General features: G+C 45.5%; 1 protein-coding gene across 3 annotated transcripts in view; it reads right to left on the bottom strand.

The window, feature by feature from the left end:
• Window positions 1-14,361, bottom strand: part of LOC139263787 (genetic suppressor element 1-like) — a 224,737-nt gene that overhangs the window by 95,932 nt on the left and 114,444 nt on the right. For all 3 annotated transcript variants that reach the window (XM_070879833.1, XM_070879835.1, XM_070879834.1), the window contains exon 3: window positions 11,945-12,141. In XM_070879833.1, the coding sequence (XP_070735934.1) occupies window positions 11,945-12,141 (197 nt within the window). The remainder of the gene's footprint in view (window positions 1-11,944; window positions 12,142-14,361) is intronic.

The following is a 14,361-nucleotide window of genomic DNA, read 5'->3' as shown; positions in this document are numbered from 1 at the left end:
TTTCAATTAATTTTAAATATGTGATGAGTTTTAAAAATTTATTTAATGTGGTTCTGTGTTTTGGGGGTAACCACATTCATAGTTGTGGCAGTTCCGTACAAATAGAACTCACCATAACTATCAATGGAAATACTCCATTTTGATAGGTTGGTCTGGCCTACGTGATCCCACTGATGCGTACGAAATGCATACGCCGATGGGATACGTGGGCCTCTGCCCCCAGCTGCACATCTAGGCCTAGGACCAGAAATTTTTGTACCTCTGGGATCACCAGGAACCAGGGACAATATTGAAATAACTACATCATTCTTTTTATATGTAGTGTTTTTCATTCATGGGATGTAGGCGTCATTGGCAAGGCCAACATTTATTGCTCATCCCTAAGAAGGTGGTGGTGAGCCACCTTCTAGAACCACCGCAGTCCGTGTGGTGAAGGTACTCCCACAGTACTGATATGGAGGAAGTTCCAGGATTTTGACCCAGCGATGATAAAGGAACGGCGATATACATCCAAGTCAGGATGGTGCGTGACTTGGAGGGGAACTGGCAGGTGATGGTTTTCCCATGCACCTTCTGCCTTTGTCCTTCGAGGTGATAGATGTTGTGGGTTTGGAAGATGCTGCCGAAGCCGCCTTGGCGAGTTGCTGCAGTGCATCTTGTCGATGCTACACACTGCAGCCACCACATGCCAGTGGTGAAGGGAGTGAATGTTGAAGGTGGTGAATGGGGTGCCAATCAAGTGGGCTGCTTTGTCCTGGAAGGTGTCAACCTTCTTGAGTGTTGTTGGAGCTGCACTCATCCAGGCAAGTGGAAATTATTCCATCACACTCCTGACTTGTGCCTTGTAGATGTTGGAAAGACTTTGGTGGGATCAGGAACTGAGACACTCACTGCAGAATATCCAGCCTCTGACCTGTTCTTGTTGCCACAGTATTTATGTGGTTGGTCCAGTTAAGTTTCTGGTCAATAGTGACCCCCAGGATGTTGATAGTGGGGGATTCAGTGATAGTAATCCCGTTGTATGTCAAGGGGCGGTGGATAGACTCTCGCTTGTTGGAGATAGTCATTGCCTGGCACTTGTTTGGCGTGACTGTTACTTGCCACTTATCAGACCAAGCCTGAATGTCATCCAGGTCTTGCTGCATGCGGGCACAGACTGCTTCATCATCTGAGCAGCTGTGAATGGCTCTCAACACTGTGCAGCCGTCAGCAAACATCCCCATTTCTGACCTAATGATGGAGGGAAGGTCATTGATGAAGCAGCTGAAGATGGTTGGGCCTAGGACACTGCCCTGAGGAACTCCTGCAGTGATGTCCTAGGGCTGTGATGATTGACCTCCAACAACCACAACCATTGTCGTTTGTGCTAGGTATGACTCCAGCTAGTGGAGAACATAAGAAATAGGAGCAGGTGTAGGCCATGGTGGAACAGGCCCCTCAAGTCTGCTCCACCATTTAATAAGATCATGGCTGATCTGATCATGGACTCAGCTTCACTTCCCTGCCCACTCCCCATAACCCTTTATTCCCATATCGATCAAAAATCTGTCTATCTCCACCTTAAATATATTCAATGACCCAGCCTCCACAGCTCTCAGGGTCAGAGAATTCCACAGATTTACAACCCTCAGAGAAGAAATGCCTCCTCACCTCAGTTTTAAATGGGCAGCCCCTTATTCTGAGACTATGGGCCCAAACGTGGGCGGTCTCCCCTCAGTGCCAGTTTCCTTTGGCCTCCTGCCGGTGGGAGGGGAGGACCGCTGGGAACCACCCGATGACATCCGCTAGAGCACAAGGGTCCTCCCGTCCGCTGAACTGTCAGTTTGCTCCGGGCGGGAGTCAGTGGCAGCAGGGGCAAGAACCACTGCCTGAAGGCAGGTCTAACCCCAACGGTAAGATAACTATGAAGAGTTAGTAAACGTTTACATTTTTTTTTAAAACAGCGATTCAGGTGGATGGGGTCCCCTGAAGGTTTTCCCCAGAGGGTTTTTTTTGTGTAAATTTTTATTTTTATGTGTTTCCCCCCTCCCTGGGCCCGACTCAATCCTCGGCGGCACTTTGGTGAGGATGGCATTTGTTGCCGAGATTGGGAGCTCCCGTCTGCTGCCGCCCACATTCAGGGCCTAAGTCAGTTTTTTGCTGCCGGGTGGTCTTTGCAGATCTTTTTGAGGAATCTCCCTGCCAAAGTACCACCAGGTCTCTCGGCAGGCCTTTGGGCAGCACTTGGGCGTGCCTTAGCTTTGACCAAGTTCGGGCCCCATGTCTCCTAGTTTTAGTTTCCCCATGAGTGGAAATATCCTCTCTGCATCCATCTTGTTGAGCCCCCTCACTATCTTAAACGTTTCGATAAGATCACCTCTCATTCTTCTAAACTCCAATCAGTATAGGCCCAACTTGCTCAACCTATCTTCATAAGTCATTTCCCCCCGATTCCCATTGACTTCAGTTTTACTAGGGCTCCTTGGTGCCACGTTCGGTCAAATGCTGCCTTGATGTCGAAAGCAGTCACTCTCACCTCACCTCTGGAATTCAGCCCTTTTGTCCATGTTTGGTCCAAGGCTGTAATGAGGTCTGGAGCAGAGTGGTCCTGGTGAATCCCAAACTGAGCATTGGTGAGCAGGTTATTGGTGAGTAAGTGCCACTTGATAGCACTGTCGACGACACCTTCCATCACTTTGTTGATGATTGAGAAAACTGATGGGGCGGTAATTTGCCAGATTGGATTTGTCCTGCTTTTTGTGGACAGGACATACCGGGCAGTTTTCCACATTGTCGGGTAGATGCCAGTGTAGTAGCTGTAATGGAACAGCTTGGCTAGAGGCACGGCTTTTTCTGGAGCACAAGCCTTCAGCATGATAGCCGCGCTGTTATCGGGGCCCATCGCCTTTGCTATATTCAGTGAGCTCAACCGCTTCTTGATATCACGTGGAGTGAATCAAATTGGCTGAAGACTGACTTCTGTAATGATGAAGGACCTCAGGAGGAGGCCGATATGGATCATCCACTCGGCACTTCTGGATGAAGATGGTAGCAAACGCTTCAGCCTAGTCTTTTGCACTCATGTGCTGGGCTCTGCTATCATTGAGGATGGGGATATTCATGGAGCCTCCTCTTCCTCACGTTAATCATTTAATGGTCCACCACCATTCATGACTGAATGTGGCAGGACTGCAGAGCTTTGATCTGATCCATGCTGCTTCCATTGTTTAGCATGCATATAGTCCTGTGTTGTGCTTCCCCAGGTTGGCACCTCATTTTTAGGTATACTTGGTGCTGCTCCCGGTCTTCTATACTTTTTATTGAACCAGTGTTGGTCCCCTGGCTTGATGGTAACGGTACAGTGAGGATATGCCGAGCCATGAGGTTACAAATTGTCTGAGATGTGCCGCTCTGCCGTAAACAGTGCAAAGATGGCATCTTGCTGTCTGGCTGCCTATTCAAATATATTGAACGGCATGAAGTTCATGTACATGCATGATAGATATGGACTAAACTCAACACAGGAGGTTAGGGCTTGTCAATTTCAGTCTAAGTTTAAAGGCATGATAGCACAGTGGTTAAGTTACGGGACTAGTAATCCAGAGGCCCGGACTAATAATCCGGAGACGTGAGTTCAAATCCCACCACAGCTGCTGGGGAATTTAAATTCAGTTAATTAAATAAATCTGGAATAAAAAAGCTAGCATCAGTAATGGTTACCATGAAACTACCGGATTGTCGTAAAAACCTATCTGGTTCACCAATGTCCTTGAAGGAAGGAAATCTGCCATCCTTACCTGGTCTGGTCTATATGTGGCCTAGCAAGCCACTCAGTTGTACACAACCACAATGTAAAACAAGAATAATAATAAAACTGGTCGGACCACCCAGCATTGACCTCGGTACTGGCTACGGACATGACAATGGCCCAGCCAACCCTGCAACCCTTCTCACCAACATTTGTGGACTTGTACCAAAATTGGGAGAACTGTCCCACAGACTAGTCAAGCAACAGCCTGACATAATCATACTCACAGAGTCATACCTTTCAGCCAATGTCCCAGACTCCTCGATCACCATCCCAGACCCACCAGAGGTGGCGGCAACTGGTATACAGCGGGGAGTGAGTGGTCTTGGGAGTCCTCAACATTGACACTGGACACCATGAAGTCTCATGGCTTCATGTCAAGCAAGGGCAAGGAAACCTCCTGCTGATTACCACCTACCAACCTCCCTCAGCTGATGAATCAGTACTCTTCCATGCTGAACACCACTTGGAAAAAGAACTGAGAGTAGCAAGGGCACAGAATATACTCTAGATGGGGAACTTCAATGTCCATCATCAAGAGTGGCTCAAGAGCACCACTACTGACCGAGCCTTGAAGGACACAGTTGCCAATCTGGGCCTGCAGCAGGTGGTGAAAGAACCAACATGAAGGAAAAACCTACTTGACTTCATCCTCACTAATCTACCTGTCGCAGATGCATCTGTCTATGACAGATTTGGTAGCAGCAACCACCGCTCAGTCTTTGTGGAAACGAAGTCCCGTCTTCACACTGAGAAAACCATCCATCGTGTTGTGTAGCACTACCACTGTGCTAAATGGGATAGATTCAGAACAGATCAAGCAGCTCAAAACTGGGCATTCATGAGGCACTGTGGACCATCAGCAGCAGCAGAATTGTACTCCACCACAATCTGTAACCTCATGGCCCGGCATATCCCTCACGCTACCATTACCATCAAGCCAGGGGACCAACCCTGGTTCAAAGAAGAGTGTAGAAGAGCATGCCAGGAGCAGCACCAGGCATAACTAAAAATGAGGCGCCAACCTGGGGAAGCTGCAACACATTATGCTAAAAAGCGGAAACATCATGCGATAGACAAGACTAAGCGATCCCACAACCAACGGATCAGATTAAAGCTCTGTAGTCCTACCACATCCAGTCATGAATGGTGTTGGACCATTAAACAACTAATAGGAGGAGGAGGCTCCATGAATATCCCCATCCTCAATGATGGCGGAGCCCAGCATGTGAGTGCCAAAGACAAGGCTGAAGCGTTTACAACCATCTTCAGCCAGAAGTACTGAGTGGATGATCCATATTGGCCTCCTCCTGAGGTTTCCACCATCACACAGAAGCCATTCTTCAGCCAACTCGGTTCACTCCACGTGATATCAAGAAGCTGGGCGCACTGGATACAGCAAAGGCTATGGGCCCCGACAACATCCTAGCAGTTGTGCTGAAGACTTGTGCTCCAGAACTAGCCACTCCATTAGCCAAGCTGTTCCAGTACAGCTACAATACTGGCATCCACCCAACAATGTGGAACACTGCCCAAGTATGGCCTGTCCACAAAAAGCAGGACAAATCCAATCTGGCCAATTATCGCCCCATCAGTCTACTCTCAATCATCAGCAAAGTGATGGAAGGTGTTGGTCAACAGTGCTATCAAGCGGCACTTACTCACCAATAACCTGCTCACCGATGCCCAGTTTGGGTTCCGCCAGGACCACTTGGCTCCAGATCTCATTACAGCCTTGGTCCAAACATGAACAAGAGAGCTGAATTCCAGGTGTGAGGTGAGGTGAGTGACTGCCCTTGACATCCAGACAGCATTTGACCGAGTGTGGCACCAAAGAGCCCGAGTAAAACTAAAGTCGAATGGAATCAGGGGGAAAACTCTCCATTGGCTGGAGTCATACCTAGCACAAAGGAAGATGGTTGTTGTGGTTAGAGGTCAATCATCGAAGCCCCAGGACATCACTGCAGGAGTTTCTCAGGACAATGTCCTAGGCCCAACCATCTTCAGCTGCTACATCAATGACCTTCCCTCCATCATAAGGTGAGAAGTGGGGATGTTCGCTGATGACTGCACAGTGTTCAGTGTCATTTGCAACTCCTCAGATAATGGAGCAGTCCATGGCCACATGCAGCAAGACCTGGACAACATTCAGGCTTGGGCTGATAAGTGGCAAATATTTGCGCCACACAGGTGCCATGCAATGCTTATCTCTAAAAAGCGAGAGTCTAACCACAGCCCCTTGACATTCAACGGCATTATCATCGCCAAAGCACCCACCATCAACATCCTGGGGGTCACCATAGACCAGAAACTTAACCGGATTAGCCACATAAACACTGTGGCAACAAGAGCAGGTCAGAAGATGGGTATTCTGCGACGTGTGTCTCACCTTCTGACTCCCCAAAGTCTTTCCACCATCAAGTCAGGCACAAGTCAGGAGTGTGATGGAATACTCTCTACTTGCCTGGATGAGTGCAGCTCCAACAACACTCAAGAAGCCCGACACCATCCAGAACAAAGCACCACCTTCAACATTCACTCCCTCCATCACCAACGTACCGTGGCTGCAGTGTGTACCATCCATAAGATGCACTGCAAGAAACTCACCAAGGTTTCTTTGGTAGCACCTCCCAAACCCGCAACCTTTACCATCTAGAAGGACAAGGGCAGCAGGCGCATGGGAACTCTATCACCTTCAAGTCACACACCATTCTGATTTGGAAGTATATCACCGTTCCTTCAGTTCCTTCATCGTCATTGGGTCAAAATCCTGGAACTCCCTCCCTAACAGCACTGTGGGAGTATCTTCACTACAAAGACTGCAGCGGTTCAAGAAGGCAGCTCACCACCACCTTATCAAGGGCAATTGGGGATGGGCAATAAATGCTGGCCTTGCTAGCGACGCCCACATCCCAGGAATGAATTTTTTAAAAGCTTTAATTACTGCCAAATAACCTCTCTAGCACTGAAAATTAACTTTTACCAGTATGGAGTCTTATTCCTTCAGATTTTAATTGTTGCAGATTTAAAAAATATATATTTTTACTTTTTCGGTTTCTTTTTTCTCTCTTAATCCAATTTCCCCCCCCTCTCTCTCTGTTTCATTTTCTGTATCTGGTTTGATATTGAATTCTAACTTACACTTTCTGGTTCAAACGCTACACTGTGGGTCAACAATACTTCAATCTGATTGGTTAAGGAAACACAAAGTGCTTGGCCTGTTCACACAGGAACCAGATGCCCTGTTTAGATCTCTAACTTGCAGCAACTTCCAGTGCAAAAGGTCATAGAAATTAAGGGGTAGAAATTCAGCATGCGCTGGAGCTTGACAGATCGTAACCAGATCGGGAGCGAGGACATTTGTAAGGGCAAGCTTGTGATATTTACTCATATCTTGCCCAGCAAATGTCCTCAAAAATCTTGCGCCTGAAAAAGCAGGCGCATAGCCTACTTTTACAGGTGCAAGTGTTTTAAAACACACAAAAACATTAAAATAAAGTTATGAAAACATATTTTATTGTTTAAAAACCCTCCCCACAACTGTAAGTTTATTTTAAGGCATAATTTAAAAAACTTTTTTAAAAATCAGGAAAATATTTTATTTTTACAAGACATTAATAACTTTAATTTAAATGAATCTTAAATATGTAGTGTATATTTTCCATTTTTTTTATTAGAGTTTTGAGTGTTGCAGAGGGGGTGGGGTTCTCATTCATAGTAATAGGAGTTTCGGACTTACGAAGCTCTTATTACTATGAATGAGAATATACTATATCTGATTGGCTACCCAGAGCCATGTGACTCCAGGCCTGCGCACGCCCCGACGTGCACGTGCTGCCACGCGCAGGGAGAGGAGGCTTGTGGATCGGGAAGTCGAGCGGGTGCAGCAACTTCAGGTAGGTGTGCATTTTTTCTCTAAAATCTAGTCGAAGGTCCGCAGGAAGGAGAAAGTGGAATTTCTACGCCTATATGTGCAAGGAGAAGTCCAACGAGTCGCTCTCACCAGCTACCGTAAATTCTAGTCATATATATGTATATATGTGTCTGTGTGTGCTTCTCTATATATACTGGATATTTCAACACTGAGGGCAGGACAAGCATCACGGCAAACATGTGGGCCCAGAAATTACGTTTGGAGGCTTCCTGCAGCGGTGTGCCTCCGACCTCAGATATTTCCAGGAAAGTACCCTGGGGGCTCGGAGACTTGCGGTCCTGGGCCTCTATGCGAAGGTCTGCGTAGGGGCCCATGTATCCCAGGAACATAAGGGTTCCGCACGCATCACTGGGATCATGTGGGTCGGCCCAACCTATCGGAGTAGGGATATTCCTATTCATACTTAATGGGATGTTCCGATATACAGAATCACCATAAGTATGAATAGGAATATCCCCAAAAGCACAGAAACACTGAAAATAACTAAAGAAAAAACATCACATATTTCAAATTAATTAAAATGAAATTTAATTAATTAAAAACAAAAATTTAATTTTTTGAAAAATAAATTTACATATTTTAAAGGGTCTAAAAATAAACTTACCTTATTTAACAGAATTTTAAAAATTGTATGTTTCTGTACTTTAAAAGTCTTACACTGATAAAAGCAGGCCTTACGCTTTTATCAGTCATAAGAATTTGTAGGATTTCGCTGGGCAGGAGTTGGGCAAATATCCCAACTCTCCGCCCACGGAGGCCCTTTACTTTCGGATGAGATGGATCTGTCAATCTTGACAGATCGCAAATTCTGGGTTTAGGCGCATGCGCTTCGCAAATTCAGGCCTGTGATTTCTTTAGTTTAGGATTGACATAAACCCTCTACTGGGATTAAATTTTGAGATTTTTTTTAGTTAATGTGCACAATCTTGAATACCTTGCTTCCAACTGTTAGAATTGACAGTGCTGGCACTTGTATCTGACAGGTATTCCACTGGGAAAAATTAGAATTCCCTAGATTAGTTGAGACCATAAGTTATAATCCACAGACAGCATAAGATGTGGCCAAAGTTCACCGTCTTACTGATTGGGTTTCTAGCTATGAATTTCAAGTAAGAACCAGAGTCTTTGAAATTCACTAGTGGTTCCTGTTGCTGAGTAATCATTCCACAGTGAGTGGAATTTTAGACTCATCTAAGAAACAAAAGGTTGTATCTTCCGTTTCCAGTGAATCTGTCTCTTAAAAGTACCCACATCACAGGTACACAATGTAATACTCAATATTAGAAAAATGCAGTCAAAGCTGCAATTAATGCTTTTTGGAACAAACTGTAAAGCAATAACAATTAACTAACTGCTTTGCCAAACACCTTTGTTCTGTCCGGAAGTGAGAACCCCAAGCTCCCCATCGGTTGCTACTTCAATTTCTGTCCCAACTCTGATCTCTCAGTCCTTGCCCTTCTACACTCTTCCAATGAATCTCTACGCAAACTTGAGGAACAGCACCAATCTTTCTATTATGTACTATGTAGCCCTCTGATGTTAATAACTTCAGACATTAACTTTAGCCACTTTGCCAGCTTTCCTGTTTCCATTTCAGACCTGGCTAACCCTCACTGCCTCGCCTATTCACACGTTTTCCATGTTTCTTAAATAATTTAACTTCTTTCCTTATGCTTCTTCCCATTATCCCATTTTAATATCACCACATCCTATTTTCCACTTAGGCATCCTTAAGTCATTCTACTTCCTCTCTCATATGTGTGTGAGTTTTTTCCCCTTCTCCCTTCCCTTTTTTGCTTTTCCTTTTAAAATGCTGTACATTTGTCATTTTTTCTAATTCTGATGAAGGGTTGTACCAGAAACATTAACTTGTTTGTTCTCCCACAGATACTGACTGACTGACCTGCCGAGTGTCTCCAGCATTTTCTATAAGTTTTTAAAAAAAGATTTCCAGCATCTGCATATTTTTTTTGCGTTCTACACAAAACAATAATGGTCTGTCTCTCAGTCCCAAGATTGTAGAATGAGGTTAAATTTCCTGGTTCTAGCACATAGACTGTAGCACCAGTGCACTGAAAGCCTTGCACACATACCAACTAGAAACGGCCAACAGCAGCATTGACCAGGGTTGGTCCTCATCCAGATGGCCGAGAGGAGCATAAAGTTCGAAATGGATGGGAAATCTCACTAGCTGCTATTAACATCTTTTTAAATATATCATATTGAAATGAAGCTCTTGCATGCTTTGTAGGAGGCCATTTTAGGTCAACTAGCAAATCACATGATGAGTTAATGGGCCAGGGGGCTGGAGAAAGGGTCGCCTACCCAAATTGTTGGTCTGCACACACACATTTTGTGCTAAAAGGTCTGCTCGCACCTTAGTATGTCCTAGTGCTTTTTAAGGCTAAATGTCGAGAGCTATTAATAGAGAGAGAAGGGGAAAAGGCCAGCAAAGAACTCATTTAAAACTCATTTTACAAAAACAGATAATGGAAGTTTCATGCATCAGCTTTGGCTCAGTGGCAGCCCTCTTGCCTCTGAGTCATGGGTTCCAACCCCACTCCAATGCCTTGAGAGTATTTTCTAGGTTAACACCTCAGTGCAGCATTTAGGGAATGTTGTACTCTCGGAGATGGGAGTCTTTTAGATGGGTATGTTAAAAGTAAATCCCCGTCCACCTACTTAAGGGATGTTTTCTAGTGTCCTGGCCAATATTTATCCCTCAACCAACATCACTAAAACAGATTATCTGGTAATTTAGTTTATTGCTATTTGTGGAATCTTGTAGTGCCATGTTTCCCGATGTTACAACATGACTACACTTCACAAGTATGTCATTGGCTGTGAAGCACTTTGGGACATCCTGTGGTTGTGAAAGATGATATATCAATGCAAGTTTGTTCTTTCTTAATATACAGTTGTACAGTAATTAGAAAGTTTGTGAGTTGTGTATATCCCTTTCATTCCTGCTCCTGTATATGCCTCATAAAAAATCCCACAAAAGCTCACATATCACCCCCAACCTCGCTGACCTTCATTGGCTCCCCAATTTCCTGCAGTAGCTAGATGCCCCTATTGGGACACCACTGTAATTGGCCTTTGGAATCTCTTGCCATTCCATATCTTACAACCCACCCTCAAATGTCTTGTTCCTCTGATCCTGGCCCTTGCTGCACCCCATCTCCCTCCACCTTATTCATTAACAGATCTTCAGCTGCCCAGATCCTATTCTCTGGAATTCCTTCTTTCAACCTCTTTGCCTCTCCACCTTAAAAATGCTTCAAAAACCACTGCTGTGACCTCTACCCGCTGCTGCGACCTTGCTGTAACCCTGACCAATAATCCTTGGTCGGGGTAGTTTGCCACTGCCGAGGGGTAGAATCCAGGCAGTGCTGCAGTGGGAGCACCCTTGAAGCAGACAAAGCCACCGATTAAAAGGGGGCAGAAGAGCCCCAACGAGGAAACAACTTTTTTTTAGACCCCAGTCGAAACCAAGGCCTAGAAAGGTAAGTCTTTGCGGCTCACATAGAAGGGCAGGATGCCACTACTAGGCCCCTTCCCAGATGAAAATCCCACCCATTAAGTTTAAATCAAGGTTTCCATTAGTTTGCATATATCTGAAATTGGCAAAACAAGCAGATTTTTGTTTATGATTTAGGATTTATTTGTGAATGAGGCAACAGTGCTGAAACCAGCCCTTTCCAAACCTCCAGGCCTGTGAAATTTAAGTGGACCAAACCAACAATTAAGAAATACAAGTATAGATAGGGATGCGTTACCTGGGACGAGGTATGAATTGCCAGGCCATGGGCAGTGGACAACTCTGGCCAAGTAGTTTCTGAGCCCATTAAAATTAAAGACAAACACTCACCTCCATAAAGCTTAATTTTAACCTAGCTTTAACCTTAGTTTTAAGATAGCTTTACTTTCAAGAATATGCCAGAACTCAAAGCCGAGCAATTACGACAAGTGGTGTTATCGTAGAACGCCTGATGCTTGTATTTAATTTTATTTTAAATGGCTATTCTAAAATAGCTAAATGGGGCATTCAATACAAACACTTTACATGTTCACACAACACATCACTCAATGTAATGTCCTGGCTTAAATAGCACATCACAATATTGCGAAAAATCCCTAAGCATTGTATCATAGAACAAAAATAATTTGAGACCCCTAAGCACCATTGGATGCAACAATGTTATCAGGTTTCTTTGTCCTACCTGTCTGCCATCACCTCTCCAAAGTCCATTGACTGTTTGTGTTGGAGCAATGGTAACCACAGGTGGAGTACTTGCCACTCTCTGGCTCCCAGGTGCAACTATTATTGTTCCTGGAGCCCGTTTGGGTGTGCCAGCAGGAGAACTGTGATTGGCAACTGGCGACGATATTGGAGAACGTTCATTGCCATGGGAAGATCCTGAAAATATAAAGAGTAAAATTGAACCAGACAGTATATATGGTTTATATTAATCACCACTGTACTAATTAGGTAAACACCCTTCCCTTCATCCAACAGTCAATACAGTCAGTGTTCAATATGCAAAGAAAAGGCATCTATTTTTTTTCTTGATGATAAAAGAAAGCATAATTATCTAATATATCACCATCTCCTACCTAACCCATTCACCATAAGTTTTCAAATTTAGGCTCCAAAGACCTCCTGCCAAGGGATCCGAGGGGTCGGTGAGGTCATCAGTTATCTGTCGGTCTGGGGCCAGGCAAACTGTATGCTGCAAGCAGTATCTCAAGAATGAGGTGCTCTATTGGACGAATTCACTGATCCTGCGCTCCCAGCGGGGGAACTTCACTCGAGGAGTCTGGGTCGGAGAATCAGGGCTACAGTGTTCCAGGTTTCCGCCCACTAAGGGGCACAATGGACATCATCTTCACCGCATGACAACTACAAGAGAAATGCAGGGAACAGCACTAACTCTTATACATGGCCTTCTTTGACCTCACAAAGGCCTTCGACACTGTCAACCGTGAGCGATTATGGAGCGTCCTCCTCAGATTTGGCTGCCCCCAAATGTTTGTCACCATCCTCCGCCCGCTTCACGTTGACACGCAAGCCGTGATCCTGACCAACGGATCCAGCACAGACCCAATCCACGTTCAGACTGGGGTCAAGCAGGTTTGTGTCATCGCACCAACGCTCTTCTCAAACTTACTTGCTGCAATGCTCCAATATCATCATAGTCCCTTGGAATCGAGAAGACTTGCTTCCACTCAAAGTGAGTTCTCAAGTGGCTGTACAGTCCAATGTGGGAATTACAGTTTCTGGTGGGGCAAACAGTGGTCTGCAGTGGACCTCAAATCTGAGCCTCAGCAAGCTCCCCGCTGGAGTGGAGCTAAATTACAGAACAAATGAGAATCTGTTCAACCTCCTCTGCCTCCAGGCCAGATCTAAGGTCATCCCATCATCTGTCATCGAATTACAGTACTCAGACGAAGCTTGCGTCAGTACACACGCAGAGACTGAACTCCAAGCCATCATCAACACCTCACCGAAGCGTGCAAGAGCATGGGCCTTACACCAAATATCCGTAAGACAAATGTCCTCTACCAACCTGCCCCCGTCACACAGCACTGCCCCCCGGTTATCAAAATCCACGACGAGGCCTTGGACAACGTGAACTATTTTCCATACCTCGGGAGCCTACTGTCAACAAGGGCATACATCGACGACGAGATCCAACACTGCCTTCAGTGTGCCAGTGCAGCTGTCGGTCACCTGAGGAAGAGTGTGTTTGAAGACCAGGACCTCAAACCCGGCATCAAGCTCATGGTCTACAGAGCAGTAGTGATACCCGCCCTTCTATATGGCTCAGAGACATGGACTATGTACAGCAGGCACCTCAAAACACTGGAGAACCAACACTACCTCCGAAAGATCCTGCAAATCCATTGGCAGGATAGACGCACCAATGTCTGTGTTCTTGCTCAGGCCAACATCCCCAGCTTCGAAGCATTGACCACGCTTGATCAGCTCCGTTAGACTCCCAACACAAGCACTCTACTCAGAGCTTCGACACAGCAAGCGAGCCCCAGGTGGGACACCCTCGAAGCCTCCTTGAAAAAGTGCAACATCCCCGACACCTGGGAATCCCTGGCCCAAGACCGCTTAAAGTGGAAAAAAAGCATCCGGGAAGGCGCTGAACACCTCGAGTCTCTTTGCCGGGAGCAAGCTGAAGCCAAGCGTAGAGAGTGGAAGGAGTGCACGACAATCCAAGCATCCCACCCGTCCCTTCAACCACCGTCTTCCCCACCTGTGACAGAGACTGTAGGTCCCGCATTGGGCTCATCAGTCACCTGAGAACTTATTTTTAGTGTGGAAGCAAGTCATCCTCGACTCCGAGGGACTGCCTATGAAGAAGGATTCCAGCTTTATATTCAACCCCCATTTTCTTGGAGAATGGCTCCCAGCTGCGATTGCACAGCCCGTGAATTTACCCTTAACTTCAAGTTATGCTCCATATATTTCCCATCCTACACTTCCATTTGCTGACTGAATAAATATATACGTTAACAGTAATAATAAATAAGACATGAATATGATATTCAGTGTACTTATTTTATTTTATTTCAGTGTAAGTACATGTAGGCTGTGTGAATAGCATCGTGAATTGCCTCTGTGCTA

The sequence above is a fragment of the Pristiophorus japonicus genome, chromosome 5 (genome assembly GCF_044704955.1).
Source record: "Pristiophorus japonicus isolate sPriJap1 chromosome 5, sPriJap1.hap1, whole genome shotgun sequence".
Lineage (NCBI taxonomy): Eukaryota > Metazoa > Chordata > Chondrichthyes > Pristiophoridae > Pristiophorus > Pristiophorus japonicus.
This window is presented reverse-complemented; position numbering and strand designations above follow the sequence as displayed.